A 16669-nucleotide genomic window follows, 5' to 3' on the forward strand; every position below is an offset into this window, starting at 1 on the left:
TAGAGTGGCATACCCCCTGAGGTGTTTACCATCCTTCTGCGTACCCCCTCTCTTCCACATAGACTCTAGTTACACCTTTTCCATTAAGGAAAAAAACAAATACAGGAAACATATGCATTAAAATCATCATAATCTTGTATAGCAGTTGAACAAATCTCTTGAACTGTTTTTATGATTTACTGAGAACTTCTGTGTTTCTTTAATTTCAGACCTGATGGATGAGAACAACGAGAATGATCAACTGAATGAAGTGGAGGAGAAACATCGTGTCAAAACTGGAGAAAAAAAAGGTTTTCAAGAAGTCTTTCAGCTGCTCTCAGTGTGGAAAGTGTTTAACAATTAAATATATCCAAACAAAATAATATTCAAACAAAATCTCTGGGTTCACATGAGAGTTTATACTGGAGAGAAGCTGTTCATATGTGATTATTGTGGGAAGAGTTTCAAATATTAGGGAAACCACATGAGGATCCACACTGGAGAGAGACCCTATGAATGTATTAACTGTGGAAATAGTTTCTCTGATAGGAAAACCTTTAAGATCCACATGAGCATCCACATCGGAGAGCGGCCTTTTGCATGCCGTCAGTGTGAAAAGAGGTTCACGCAGGCGAAATATCTTAAATCACATCTGCGTTCTCACTCTGGAGAAAGACTATTCAGCTGCTATCAGTGCTGCAAATCATTTCTTACAGCATTATCCCTGAAGAAGCACCTGAAAGTTCATTTACAGGAAAAGCCACACTTGTGTTCATTAATAGTACACCAGAAAAGACACAGCGGTGTGAAGAATCACATATGCAGCGAGTGCGGGAAGTCATTTATCACAAATAGTGAACTAAAAGTGCACCAGAATATCCACACTGGAGAGAAACCGTTCAAGTGTTCAGACTGCGACAAGAGATTCAACCAGTCGGGAAACCTGAAAACTCATGAGAGGATCCACACTGGAGAGAAACGTGTGATCAGTGCGGGAAGAGTTTCAGTCAGTTTGCTTCTCTGCTCAGACATGGAAACACTATTATCTGTAATAAATTGTAAGTAGTACATCTTGAATCGCAGAGGTTAATAACTTCTCACTGGAGTTGTGTGTGTGTGTGTGTGTGTGAATCGTTCTAAAGTTTGGGGTCAGTATTTTTTCTTGAAGGGAAGTGATATTAAAATGATTTCTTATTTTCAAATCATCATATTAAAATGATTTCTGAAGGATCATGTGACACTGAAGACTGGAGTAATGATGCTGAAAAATGTGTTCACAGAAATAAATCAAATTTTACAATGTATTCAAATAGAAGTCTGTAATAACTTTTTTCAATATTACTGTTTTTGATTGTATCTTCTTTCTTTGACCGCAACATTTTAAATGTTAGTGCCGATTCATTTACGTATTTTTATAACTAAGGGCACTAATAATATGTTACAAGAAATAAAAAAGGAGCACAATCTTACTAAGGTTACTTTACAATCAGGTGCAGAGTTAAAGCTTTGGACACGCCTCATAGAAAACATTTTAAACATGGAGAAATAAGAAGTACTTTTGTACAGTTCTGTTGTTTTATTCTACATGAAGCATGGGAGAAGTATTGGAACAGCTGGAAACTGATCTCTTTGCAGAATAAATTGTTAAATATGCCTCCAAATAGGACATTTCTACAGTTGCATTATTTTGTCATTTTTGCCCTAAATAAAGCTTAATTTCTTCCGCTGATTACGAGTGAATAGCAGAATATCAGACAGAATTAAGCACTTTAAAAATAAATAAATAAATACCTTTTATATATTTTAAAGATCTTTCTTTGCCGCCTTTATCTCTGTCTGCACTGTGGAAAAGCAGTGTGTTTTCCCGCTCCAGTCCACTAGGTGGTGACAACGCACCATAAGTTGCCACAAAAGTAGAAGAAGATAGCAAAAGAAGATAACTACTGTCTGGGGTCTGATCGCTTCAAAGATGATCATCTGGGGTGAGTAAAAAAAAATACTATTTTCCGATTATGTGGACAACATGTCACCACATGTGCTACAAAATGTGGAAAACGCGTTACTAACATGTGGAGGACGTGAAAATGTTTCCACATGTTGTAAGGTTTTAACATGCGCATCACATCTGACCACATGTCTCAGAATAGACTGTATATATACTGTAAATTGTTATGTTTATATGTTTATGGGTCAAAGACATTTTGATGTCCGCATCAAAAGAAATATGAAAGCACATTAAATGCAAGTAAAATGTCTACTTTTAATTTTTCAAGTAAGTTTGGGGGAATGAAATGTCAAAATGTGGGTGAAATAATGGTCAATTGTCATTCAGTGTAACACTTATATTTATGTAAAACTGAAACAACATACTTATTCTGACCTGTACGTATTAAAATATAAAAGAATAAATGAGCATACTAAATTTAATTCTTGCTGACAAATGTGCAAAACCTAGATTAGTGGCAAAGTTTAAATTCAGAAAACAAAAGAAAAATAAAAAATCTTTCCTTGCAACCCCCTTTTAATTTTTGAAGATTATGCATTTGTTTATAGTATTAATATGCTGTTGTTTATTTTATACACATGAACCTATAAGCATAGGCACATGCACAGATCTACAAATGGAGACTTAATTACGAGTTTGTATATTGATATTGTTCAATAAATTAAATTCAGCCGCGTTTGGTGATGACGTTATTTTCAAACGGCTGTGGGTTGGCTGCTAGACACAATTAAGTCGGGAAAAATGATCGGAAAATAAAGCATCCATTCATCCATTCCTTTTTTTTTTTTTTTTTTTTAATCATATTCATAACGCTTTTTCTATTTTTTTGACTGGAAAGTCGAAGCTCTGCGCATGCGCATCATTTGAATACTAACGGCCAACTACCACTGTTCGCTGAAGGAAAAGGTAAGCAAAATGTCTTTTTTATCAGTAGTTTTAAACAATTTAATGTTAAGTATTGGTTTTTATATTTGTATGTTTTACATTTTAAATCATTTAAAACTTTTCTGCTTCATATTGTCCTGTTTGCGCCCCCCGATGACATAGGTAAACTCTGAGGTAACTTTTGGAACTGCTTTAGTTGTTTAAAATAGTAACTTTAACTCATAATTATCATTTTATAGCTTTAATATTTTCTAATTTAATATAACCTAATTAGATGTTCGGTAACGTTAGTTTCTATTGAAAATGAGTCATTTAAGGCGCGGTCACATTTACACATTTACTATAAAAGAGTAATTTAAAGGGTTAGTTCACCCAAAAATGAAAATAATGTCATGTCATTCTACACCCGCAAGACCTTCGTTCATCTTCGGAACACAAATTAAGATATTTTGATTAAATCCGATGGCTCAGTGAGGCCTCTATAAACAGCAATGCCATTGTAACTCTCAAGGTCCATAAAGGTACTAAATACACATTTAAAACAGTTCATGTGAGTTCAGTGGTTCTACCTTAACATTAAAAAGCGACGAGAATACTTTTTGTGCGCCAAAATAACGTCTTTTCAATACAATATAGTGATTTGCCGATTTCAGAACACTGCTTCGATAGCTTTACGAATCGAATCAGTGATTCGGGTCTCCTATCAAACGGCTAAACTGCTGAAATCACATGAGTTTGGTGCTCCGAACCACTGATCCAATTCGTAAAGCTCAGAAGCAGTGTTTTGAAATCGGCCCATCACGATATTGTTGAAAAGTCGTTATTTTGGTTTATGGCGCACAAAAAATATTCTTGTCGCTTTATAATATTAAGGTCTGTTTCCACCACTTCAAAACTCTAGAATTACCATATTAAGCCTCAGATGTCAACTATACATTGGTTTGGTTTCTTTTTTATAGGGGGGGGTATCACACACAGTTTCTGCCAATCTCATGTTAATCTTGAGTACATATAGAGTAACAATGCATCCTTCATTTCTCCGAAAAGTCTTTAGTTTTATCATATTTATAAAAGATAGACACGCTAAACCGAGTCTTTCCAAAAAAAGCAGAGATCCTGGAGGCGTGCCTGCTGTCAGTGCCGTGGGCGGAGCTAAAGAGTCACGAGCGTGCGCAGCTTTTGTGTAGAGATCTCATGCTAGCTGCGACATCATTATAAAAACAAAGGGAACAAAAACGTTCATGGTGTTTACACTTTATGCACTTGCGTGCCTATTGCCAACAAAACACAGACATCTCATGCAGCTGTACTCGCCACCCGTGATCTGCAAATCCAGTGCCGAACTGGGACTTGTTTACAAAGTATTCATCACCAAAATCCCGGGAACAAACAAACATACATGCACAACTCCGTTGCTGCCCCGGAAAAACAAACTTCATCCACTGTTCCCTTAACGTTGGGTTCTATGGGAAACTGAAAAAGGTAATCTTTCCCTCACAACCAAAAACACACTCACTTTGGTGACAGGAGCTGCGTCTCCGGAGGTCACATTTGAAGGCTGCATACGTCATAACTTTAATAAAATTCACTGATATTCATTGTGAGGTGTAAAATACTGTAATTTTTTTCTTACGTTGCAATCTTATTTTTCTTAAATGAGACTGCCTCTGATGTATGCAGCCTTCAAAGGGTGCAGCCCCTGAATTGGGACACAGCCATTGTTGAAAAATCTCTCGGCTTTTGTATCCCAAACGAAGGGCGTTGATGGGCGTGCTCTTGCTCTGGGTGATATGTGTGTGCATGCTTATCAGGGAGAAGTGTCTATATCAGGAATTCCACTCTCTTTTGACGTCATACAGGACACATTTGAAAAAAAACTCTCCGAAACCCGTACCGAATCTGGAAGTAGTGTATTTTGCACAGAAATACTCATACTTCATACGTCCAACTCGTGTTTTGAAACTTTGGCCATGTTTATCATGAGAATGCAACTCTTTAACAGTGTAAATAAGTCAGAATGCATGAAATAGCATTACACCCCCCCCTTTAAATAATTCAAAAAAGTCAACATATGCATGGTGTAATAATAGGGGCTTTAGCACCGGGTAGTTCTTGGAGCTTAGATAGAAGAACTAGCCACCAGGGTGGTTCCCCAAGAACTAATGTTCCCCTAGGCCTGACGTGAAGTGAACTGTGCTTTTTGTTGTTCTCACCGCCGACAAAATAAAAGTAACATCTCAGCCAGAGCCTGAGCACACAGTGCTCGCATTCTCCATCTTCATTAGTTTACGATCTGTTTAACAGTCGTTAATACGTTATTAGGTAAAACTGTTATACAAAGAAAGTAGTTCTCTGCAAAGAGGTCCATCTATCACTGTTTCATCTCCTTGTTTGTAGAGTTAGTTCATGGAGTAGCTTTTTAAAAATGGCGGGTGCTGGTGTGTCGTGTGCGTTCGACCAATCAGTGTATGCTTACGTTACCGGTAGTTCCTTTTCTGCTGGGTTAGACCTTTTACACTCTGAAGTAGCTGTTATTCGTCTCTTACAATGTAACATGATCTAAACACACCTCGTTAAAAAGGATTAGTTCACCCCAAAATGAAAATTATGTTATTAATTACTCACCCTCATGTCGTTCCACACCTGTAAGACTTTTTGTTCCATCTTCGGAACACAAATTAGGATAATTTTGATTACAGAATGCTGTCAGATTTCCTTCCATCCACTGCCTTTGTTACTGAAACTTTGACTCTTCACAAACTTCATAAAGAGATCGGAAAACTATCCATCAAATCGGTTCATCATACCAAGCAATCGATTCTCTTCAGAAAATTTGAAGCAAACCGCTCGATTCATATGGATTAGTTTTCCGATCTCTTTATGAAGTTTGTGAAGCGTCAAAGTTTCTGTAACAAAAGCAGTGGATGGAAGGAAATCTGACAGCATTCTGTAATCAAAATTATCTTAATTTGTAAAATCTAAAATTGCAGCTATTGTTTGTTATAGAATTGTGATATGAAATTTTGGGAAGTTTGCCCATCCCATTCTCAATTTATCTAGACTCAAGCAGCAATATCAATATACACACACAACATTAATGCTTGAATAGAAATATATCAATTCATTAACCAATTTTTTAAATTTGTTTTTTGTCAGATCTGCTCCTCTTCTTTCAGTGAAGCTCCTCCCACTGGAATTCACTAATAAATGCTGGAATATTCCCATCAGCCTACAAGTGAAGACGAGCATCAAGAACAAAGAGGTTGGTGTTTATTCTTGATTCTTCATTCATAGTACATATTCCTATATATTAAGCTGATTAATGATGATTTATTGTGGTTATTTTAGACCAGATGGAGGTGAAAAAGAAAAGGAAAGAATCAAATGAGGTGGAAGAGAAACACCATTTCATCACTGGAGGAAAATCTTTGACTTTCTCACAGACTGAAAAGACTGAAGCCAAGAAGTCGTTCGCCTGCCCTCAGTGTGGAGAGAGTTTCACACGTAAAAGAAGTCTCAGGGAGCACATGAGTACTCATTCTAAAGAGAAACTGTTGACATGTGACCAGTGTGGAGAGGGTTTCGCACGTAAAAGAAGTCTCAGGGAGCACATGAGTACTCATTCTAAAGAGAATCTGTTGACATGTGACCAGTGTGGAGAGGGTTTCGCACGTAAAAGAAGTCTCGAGGAGCACATGAGTACTCATTCTAAAGAGAAACTGTTGACATGTGACCAGTGTGGAGAGGGTTTCGCACGTAAAAGAAGTCTCAGGGAGCACATGAGTACTCATTCTAAAGAGAATCTGTTGACATGTGACCAGTGTGGAGAGGGTTTCGCACGTAAAAGAAGTCTCGAGGAGCACATGAGTACTCATTCTAAAGAGAAACTGTTGACATGTGACCAGTGTGGAGAGGGTTTCACACGTAAAAGAAGTCTCGAGGAGCACATGAGTACTCATTCTAAAGAGAAACTGTTGACATGTGACCAGTGTGGAGAGGGTTTCACACGTAAAAGAAGTCTCGAGGAGCACATGAGTACTCATTCTAAAGAGAAACTGTTGACATGTGACCAGTGTGGAGAGGGTTTCACACGTAAAAGAAGTCTCGAGGAGCACATGAGTACTCATTCTAAAGAGAAACTGTTGACATGTGACCAGTGTGGAGAGGGTTTCACACGTAAAAGAAGTCTCGAGGAGCACATGAGTACTCATTCTAAAGAGAAACTGTTGACATGTGACCAGTGTGGAGAGGGTTTCGCACGTAAAAGAAGTCTCAGGGAGCACATGAGTACTCATTCTAAAGAGAAACTGTTGACATGTGACCAGTGTGGAGAGGGTTTCACACGTAAAAGAAGTCTCGAGGAGCACATGAGTACTCATTCTAAAGAGAATCTGTCGACATGTGACCAGTGTGGAGAGGGTTTTACATGTAAACAAAGCCTGAATGAGCACATAGGAACTCATGCTGAAGAGAAACTGTTGACATGTGACCAGTGTGGAGAGGGTTTCGCAAGAAAAAGAAGTCTCAGGGAGCACATGAGTACTCATTCTAAAGAGAATCTGTTGACATGTGACCAGTGTGGAGAGGGTTTCGCACGTAAAAGAAGTCTCAGGGAGCACATGAGTACTCATTCTAAAGAGAAACTGTTGACATGTGACCAGTGTGGAGAGGGTTTCACACGTAAAAGAAGTCTCGAGGAGCACATGAGTACTCATTCTAAAGAGAAACTGTTGACATGTGACCAGTGTGGAGAGGGTTTCGCACGTAAAAGAAGTCTCAGGGAGCACATGAGTACTCATTCTAAAGAGAATCTGTTGACATGTGACCAGTGTGGAGAGGGTTTCGCACGTAAAAGAAGTCTCAGGGAGCACATGAGTACTCATTCTAAAGAGAATCTGTTGACATGTGACCAGTGTGGAGAGGGTTTCGCAAGAAAAAGAAGTCTCAGGGAGCACATGAGTACTCATTCTAAAGAGAATCTGTCGACATGTGACCAGTGTGGAGAGGGTTTTACATGTAAACAAAGCCTGAATGAGCACATAGGAACTCATGCTGAAGAGAAACTGTTGACATGTGACCAGTGTGGAGAGGGTTTCGCACATAAAAGAAGTCTCAGGGAGCACATGAGTACTCATTCTAAAGAGAATCTGTTGACATGTGACCAGAAACCTAACAAGTGTTCACAATGCTACATGAGTTTCAGTCAACCAGCAGACCTGGAAAGACACAAGATGATCCACACTGGAGAGAAACCTTACAAGTGTTCACACTGTGACAAGAGATTTACTTGGTTAGGATATCTGGAAATACACGAGAGGATCCACACTGGAGAGAAACCTTACAAGTGTTCACACTGTGACAAGAGATTTACTTGGCCAGGATATCCGGAAATACACGAGAGGATCCACACTGGAGAGAAACCTTACAAGTGTACACACTGCGCCAAGAGATTTTCTTGGCCAGGATATCTGAAAATACACGAGAGGATCCACACTGGAGAGAAACCTTACGAGTGTTCATACTGTCACATGAGATTCAGTCGGTTAGGAAGTCTGAAAAAACACAAGGAAAAAAAACATTTGTAGCCCCTCCAGTTCTCACCGCCCACTACAAGCGAGACTCGAACCCGGGCCTGTCCTCATGGGTGGTGGGCGCTCTAACAAGGAGGCTAAAGACCGCAGTCTCTAGCATCAGTCACCAGAGCACCTCTTGAGATCAGGGGAGTGAGGTTTACACGAACAGCCCTTACCGGTGTCCATTACACATGTCTGTAACTAATATCTGTAAAAAGTTTTGAGATTTTCATACACTGAAACATGGATATTCAAAAATGTAAAAAAAAAAAAAACTGTCATAAAACTTTGAAGCTTGGGAGCACAGACTTAAGTTTAGTCTCATTTTAAAAAAAGACCCTTGGAAAAGAATCTTGAAGTAAAAAAAAAAAAAAAAAATGAAAGACTGAAAAATGTCCATAAGGTCAATCAAACGTTTAATAAAAACTGACCTGGTTTATTTTGTGAATGCATATTACTGGGTACAATTCATCCATGCATGTTTTTGTAACATTTTTTTTAATAATAATCTTTAATTAAATGGTGCAGTTTGTTGGTTGTCTTCTAGTGTTTCTATGCTATGTTTGTTTCTGTTTGGAGTTATAATATTACTGCAGTTTATTAATCATCAAGTGTCATTTAAGAGTAGCCAAAGCTATGTTATAGCTCTAATTTGAAGTTCACAATTTGCAATAACATTAATCTAAAATAAGCTTTTATTCACTTAATTACACTACATTTGATATAATATATATATATATAACTTATACATTTTGTATTGACTTGTATATTAATTTTGTATTTTTACATTAACAATTTAATTATTGTTCTATTTATTAAAACCAAGTCAATCTTATCAAGTTAGTGTTTAAAACATTTTTACACATTCCAAAATAATAACTAAAGGCAGTAACAATTTAACCCTCTGTGATACGCAGTATGATATCAATGAGGAAAAAAAAATATTTGTGGTGTTTTTTTCCTGCCTAAAATTGTACACTATAACAATATCAATATACATTTTCATTAATTTTTAATTTATATTTTAAAAGTTCACTTAAAAGTCTCATTTTATTAAAAACAAACTAAAAAAGACTATGTTGCCTGGAGGCAACACCATACCATAGAGGGTTGAACAATATATTTTATTTGTGTATTGATTTTCAGCTGTTCTTTTTAATATTCAACTTATTTCGGATCATCAGTCATGCTCGGTAAACACTCTGTCACAGTCACGAAGATGTACCTTTAATTTCACCAAGCTGATTGCTCACTAAAACCCCTGCAGTCATCATGTTTTCAAATTTTTCACGTTTGATTTTGACGTGACATAAAGCGGTGATATCTAAGCTGTTTACTTACTTTTTAATTAGTCTTCCTATTGAAGACATCACTTTGTTCATTCAGACTGACGCGTACAATGCGCACATAAACAAGAGGCAGGATTTATCGAGCAAACCAATCATATCCAAGCATAACCGAACATATCCAATCGTAGCACGATGGAGGCACTGCTTCCTCTCACATGACTTTCCCCCATTGATTCTTTGTTACCCCCCACAAAACCCACCGCACACTTAAGGGGCTCTGTTCATTCTCTGTGAGCTGAGGGGAGGCACGAGAGACTTGGACTCCTGCTGTAACTTTTCCTTTAGAAAAACAAGTGACTTGTACACTTTTTATCAGTCTTTGTCAGGTGACGCCACACTCATAAAAACCGGAGTGCATTATGGGTGTCGCTGGTATTTGTAGGGTATCCAAACAATCTGTTTCAGAGCAGAGTTGTTTTTTCTTTTGCTTCCTTTCACTGGAAAAATGGCACACTTTTGTTGTGTGAAAAGCTGCAATAATACGTCACACGATAGAACATGTCAAAAATTTTACTACGAGACAAGGTTTTGTCAGTTTCCAACTTGAAAAAAGGCTGTATGGACAGTATAGAGGCAATAACAGAGGCGCCGGATGGTCTAGGTCACAGCGGTGAGATGCAAAAGCATCATTTTTCACAAAATATCTCCATTTGTGTATGCTTGTTCTCTACAATTTCCAGACCTGCCAACATGTACGCATTTTGCGTAGCAGGTACGCATTTTGACCTGAAAGTACGCTGGTACTGGTTTGTCACTCTAAACTATGCAAAAACCTGGTGACTCCTCTGTGCACGCGTAGTACTCAAATAAAGCAAAAGAAAAAGAGTTTGACCAATCATAGCGCTGTGCTCATTTCCCCAAATAGCAAGAGAGGATGATTGACAAATGTGTAAGGCCTAACATTAAAAAGAGACTGCAAATCGACAGCAACACAAAATCCCACTCAATCTCCCTCCTTCCACTCCCGCCGTCTCAGTGACTGAATTCTCAAGCGAGGACAGTACTGTAGTCACGGTACTTCTAAAGGTAAACGGGTATAAAATGCTCAAGTAATATTGAACAACAAATCTAAATAAAATTGAAATCGCTATATGGCTTAGTGATTATGAAAGTGCTGTGATTTGTGGATGACTGACAAGCGCGAGTCTGGGGAAACAGCCGTTTATTTATTTATTCTCTCTCTTTTTTTTTATGCTTTATTATGTCTTTCAATTCAAGCATATTTAATACAAATACCAATAAACATCTCCTTCAAAGACATAATATTTTTTACCAATAATTATTCCTCATTTTTTTTCTACTTTCTCTTCCTTTCACTTTTTCTTTTGTGATAATACCCATCACCAACACAAAAAATAAATAAATAAAGGATAATTAGAGACATAACCAATACATACATAATTAAGCACTTTTACATATAGAAAAAAAAACAAGAAATATACACACATAAATAAAAAATTAAACATTCAGATATTCACTTCAAAATCTTATACTAACACCTAATTCCTAATAAGTAATTCAAATAGTATTTTTTTAAACATCAATTAATATTAATATTAAATAAGTCAATTAAAATAAATAATAATTAAATTAGAAGGGAGGCAGAATTATACAAAAAGGTAAATAAAATATGCCCTCCTTTATTTTTTATATATACAAAATAAAGCAATGCATATTTATTTATTCTCAGTGTTGAGAAACGTATAGTTAATAATAACTAAAGTACCTAATTATGTTACATAGCCTACTTGTTTTGTATGAAAACTAGCACATTAGTTACCTATGGATTTAAAAGTACCATTGTCTCAGTGCTGCGCGAGCTCTCTCTCATACACAAATGCGCGCGCACACAGAGAGGGAAGATCATTGTGAAATGAAAATTGACGTGCTAGGTTTAAAATTAGTTCTTGCTTGTGTTATTTTTCTGTCAGAAAGCATTTTGAATTATCCTTCCCTGTTTTTAAGATTTGTTAAATGACGGACTCTTTAGTTAAAACAAACCCTCGTTACAGTATATGTTGGACTAACTTCTACTTGATATTCTTGAATAATCGATTAGTTTTGGTCTTATTGGACCTGTCTATTCATTGTCAACTGTTTTCTGTAAATATGTTTGTATTGGCTAACCTTTATTCAGCGAATATTTGTCTTGTTTATAATGTGCAATGATCAAATTCAAAGACAGCACGTTACAAATAGAAACCCTTTTTTTCTGTGGGATTTAGCATCACATTTGGATATTGAAATAATTAAGTATTTTAAATGAATCACATGTAAACTCAATGTTTTTACTGTTTTCTAAGGGGTTTCTTAATTTTAGACTAGTTTTCATTACAAAACCTGTATAAACGACTGTTAGATTAGCCGTAGTATGTAAATATTGAAATTGCAAACAAAAAAATAATTTTAGTTCATATTAAATAATTGAATGCGATTCACTTGTGGTTGTCAGTTTGTATAAGCACACATTATGTAATGCAATATTAATCATGAATTAAAGGTGTAGTGAAATTTTTGAATTGGGTCAAATTCAAAAATCTTTAACAGTCAAAATTAGATTTACGAAGATAGGTATGTGTGTTTGTGTGTATTGTATTCTCAAAAATATGAAAAAATATATGACCCCCCCAAAAAACCCTGTGTCCTGTCCGTCACACTGGTACTCAAAAAATTTTTCCAAGGTTGGCAGGTCTGCATTTTCACAAAGGTAAGTTAGAGATTTCTGTTTTCTAAAGTAGCAAATGTCATATTAACGCAATGTTTTGGATTGTATGTGCTATGAAATAATCAATTTAAACGAAATCCCTTTACTTAAATATGTATATTTTTTAATTCTTAAAATTCTTCCAAGGCTTTTTACATTCATTTGATATACTTAAGTATGACATATCTTTCCTCAATATCCATATACTGATTATAATTTTCGGGCTACTTATGGCAGCTGTGGTCCTGTGTTAGGTAGCTAAAAATCTTTTCATGTCATTGCAGGTCAACCTTCTATCTGCGTTCACCGATGGCGAGAGTGTCAAAATTCACTCTGGCTGCCCTGCCAACAATGCTGTACTGTGCGTTCAGACCGCTGCCAACGGGAGCGTCAAAGTAACGGTCACCAATCGTAATGTAGAAGTCCTCCGCTTGAGAGGATTGCAGAGAACACTGAGAACAAATTGCTTAGCGGGAGAAAATAATGATAAATGTCATTAGGCTTAAATATACAGTGTATACAGCTATGTATTTACAATGGGTACGGAAAGTATTCAGACCCCCTTAAATTTTTCACTCTTTGTTATATTGCAGCCATTTGCTAAAATCAAGTTCATTTTTTTTCCTCATTAATGTACACACAGCACCCCATATTGAGAGAAAAACACAGAATTGTTGACATTTTTGCAGATTTATTAAAAAAGAAAAACTGAAATATCACACGGTCCTAAGTATTCAGACCCTTTGCTGTGACACTCATATATTTAACTCAGGTGCTGTCCATTTCTTCTGATCATCCTTGATATGGTTCTACACCATCTACACCTTCATTTCAGCTGTGTTTGATTATACTGATTGGACTTGATTAGGAAAGCCACACACCTGTCTATATAAGACCTTACAGCTCACAGTGCATGTCAGAGCAAATGAGAATCATGAGGTCAAAGGAACTGCCTGAAGAGCTCAGAGACAGAATTGTGGCAAGGCACAGATCTGGCCATGGTTACAAAAAAATTTCTGCTGCACTTAAGGTTCCTAAGAGCACAGTGGCCTCCATAATCCTTAAATGGAAGACGTTTGGGACGACCAGAACCCTTCCTAGAGCTGGCCGTCTGGCCAAACTGAGCTATTGGGGGAGAAGAGCCTTGGTGAGAGAGGTAAAGAAGAACCCAAAGATCACTGTGGCTGAGCTCCAGAGATGCAGTCGGGAGATGGGAGAAAGTTGTAGAAAGTCAACCATCACTGCAGTCCTCCACCAGTTGGGGCTTTATGGCAGAGTGGCCCGACGGAAGCCTCTCCTCAGTGCAAGACACATGAAAGCCCGCATGGAGGACTCCAAGATGGTGAGAAATAAGATTCTCTGGTCTGATGAGACCAAGATAGAACTTTTTGGCCTTAATTCTAAGCGGTATGTGTGAAGAAAACCAGGCACTGCTCACAACAACTCTGTGACTGTTCTCAAATGGCCCAGCCAGAGCCCTGACTTAAACCCAATTGAGCATCTCTGGAGAGACCTAAAAATGGCTGTCCACCAACGTTTACCATCCAACCTGACAGAACTGGAGAGGATCTGCAAGGAGGAATGGCAGAGGATCCCCAAATCCAGGTGTGAAAAACTTGTTGCTTCTTTCCCAAAAAGACTCATGGCTGTATTAGATCAAAAGGGTGCTTCTACTAAATACTGAGCAAAGGGTCTGAATACTTAGAACCATGTTGTCACGATCACTGTCTGTTCCTGTCAGTTCCTGGACTCCATTTCCCATAATCCTCCCTGCCAATCAGATGCACACTCCACACCAATCACCAATTGCCACACACACCTGTAGATCATTACCTGGACTATAAAGGACTTACACACACACCACCTCATTGTGAAGTCTTGTTAACCTGTGTTGCAATTCTGAGCGTTTATCATCCTGTCTGCCTGTGTGTTCCTGTTACTGCCTGTTACCCGTTATCGACCAGTTGCTGCCTGCCTTTGATCCTTGCCTGGTATTCTGTTCTGTGAGTGATATCTGCCTGTGGAAAGAGTTTCATGTGTAAAAGAAGTCTCGAGGAGCACATGAGTACTCATTCTAAAGAGAATCTGTTGACATGTGACCAGTGTGGAGAGGGTTTCGCACGTAAAAGAAGTCTCAGGGAGCACATGAGTACTCATTCTAAAGAGAATCTGTTGACATGTGACCAGTGTGGAAAGAGTTTCATGTGTAAAAGAAGTCTGGAGGAGCATGAGTACTCATTCTAAAGAGAAACTGTTGACATGTGACCAGTGTGGAGAGGGTTTCACACGTAAACAAAGCCTGAATGAGCACATAGGTACTCATGTTGAAGACAGTGTGTCCACATGTGACCAGTGTGGAATGAGTTTCACACGTAAAAGAAGTCTCAGGGAGCACATGATTACTCATTCTATAGAGAATCTGTTTACATGTGACCAGAAACCTTACAAGTGTTCACACTGCAAAAAGAGATTCATTCAGTCAGTAAGTGTGAAAAGACATGAGAGGATCCACACCGGAGAGAAACCTTACAAGTGTTCATACTGTCACATGAGATTCAATCATTCAGGAAATCTGAATAGACACAAGGAAAGAAAACATTTGTAGCCCCTTGAACCCGGGCCCGTCCTCATGGGAGGTGGGTGCTCTAACAAGGAGGCTAAAGACTGCAGTCTCTAGCGTCAATCACTAGAGCACCTCTTGAGATCAGGGGAGTGAGGTCTACACGCACAGCCCTTACCGGCCTACGTCCGTTACACGTCTGTAACTAATATCTATAAAAAAGTTGTGAGATTCTTAAACACTGAAACATGGATATTCAAAAATTTCAAACACTCTAATAAAATTTGACGTTTGGGAGCACAGACTTAAGTTTTGTCTCATTTAAAAAAAAAAAAAAGACCCTTGGCAGAATCTTGTTGAAGCAAAAAAGTTTAAAAAGTGAAAACAAAAAAAAACATTTTGAAAATGATATATAAACATTATTTCTCATAATATATATATATATATATTTTATGAAACTTGTTGAACTCTAAAACTGCTAGAAAATCAAAGCTATAAACAAGTTGTGTTCCAAATTTGAGGTTGATATCTCAAAAAATTAGCTTTTGGTAAGATTTTGTTTGAGCGCAGTACCAAATTTTCCCCATTAGATACCAGCAAAACTCCACTGGTACACACAGTGGTTGGATTTGTGATTTGCAGTAGAGTTTTTCTCTCTCAAATATTACAAGCACACACTCACACAAATATTTTATTACACAGATACGAACCACACTCTGACATCCATACCAACACACCCACACCATTATAACTGCATAGCTGGCATTAATACAGGCAAAACTATCAAAAAAACAAAACAAAACTGAAAGACTGACCTGGTTTATTTTGTGAATGCATATTACTGGGTACAATTCATCCATGCCTGTTTTTGTAACATTTTTTATAATCTTTAATCAAATGGTGCAGTTTGTTGGTTGTCTTCTAGTGTTTCTATGCTATGTTTGTTTCTGTTTGGAGTTATAATATTACTGCAGGTTATTAATCGTCAAGTGTCATTTAAGAGTAGCCAAAGCTATGTTATAGCTCTAATTTGAAGTTCACATTTTGCAACAACAATAATCTAAAATAAGCTTTTATTCACTTAATTGCACTACATATATACATACATACATATATGTCTGTAAAGAGGAGGCGGAAGCCATGTTGGAATCCATGTGCTGAAGTTTATTAGGGACAGTCCAAAAGGAGCGTGAAGCCAGGCAAAGGGTCAAAACCACAGTAACAGTCCAAAAGGCAAACGGGTAAAGGGGTAATCCAAAGGCAGGTGTCGAAAAGGCAGGCAAGAAGGTCAAACACAAAAGCAATCCAAACAGGCAGCCAAGTCAAAAATGGAAATCCAATAATCAGTAAACAGGGAAAGCAGGCAAATGGTCATACACAAGGTAAACAGAAAGTAGATAGAAAATGCTCGGTAAGGCAGTAGAACTGGCAATACTTCGCAAGGCCTGTTTGGTCATGCCATGCTTAAAATGGCTGCCAAACAGGAAGTGACTGTAGAGTGAACAAAGTGGCACACAGTCAGAATTTAGGCGAGGGCTCCTTCTGCTGGTGTGGAATTACAGAACCCCTCCCTCTAGGAGTGCCTCCTGCCGCTCTACGCGGACGTCCCCGTGG

The 16669-nt window shown here is 37.8% G+C and overlaps 1 protein-coding gene across 9 annotated transcripts in view; it reads left to right on the forward strand.

Annotated features, from left to right (window-relative positions):
• The first annotated feature begins 777 nt into the window (after positions 1-777).
• LOC127517012 (zinc finger protein 91-like) overlaps positions 778-16669 on the forward strand; it is a 68664-nt gene continuing 52772 nt past the window's right edge. For 2 of the 9 annotated variants that reach the window (XM_051902044.1, XM_051902049.1), the window contains exon 1: positions 779-1961. Coding sequence is in view for 2 of the 9 variants with exons in the window: in XM_051902042.1 (XP_051758002.1) it covers positions 6077-6131 (55 nt within the window). In the remaining 7 variants the exon portion in view is untranslated. Of the gene's footprint in view, positions 1962-2822; positions 2891-6025; positions 6132-16669 lie in introns of all 9 variants that reach the window. The other 7 variants (XM_051902039.1, XM_051902041.1, XM_051902042.1 and 4 more) reach the window with 6 other exon arrangements.

This window comes from Ctenopharyngodon idella, chromosome 8 (genome assembly GCF_019924925.1).
Source record: "Ctenopharyngodon idella isolate HZGC_01 chromosome 8, HZGC01, whole genome shotgun sequence".
Taxonomy (NCBI): domain Eukaryota; kingdom Metazoa; phylum Chordata; class Actinopteri; order Cypriniformes; family Xenocyprididae; genus Ctenopharyngodon; species Ctenopharyngodon idella.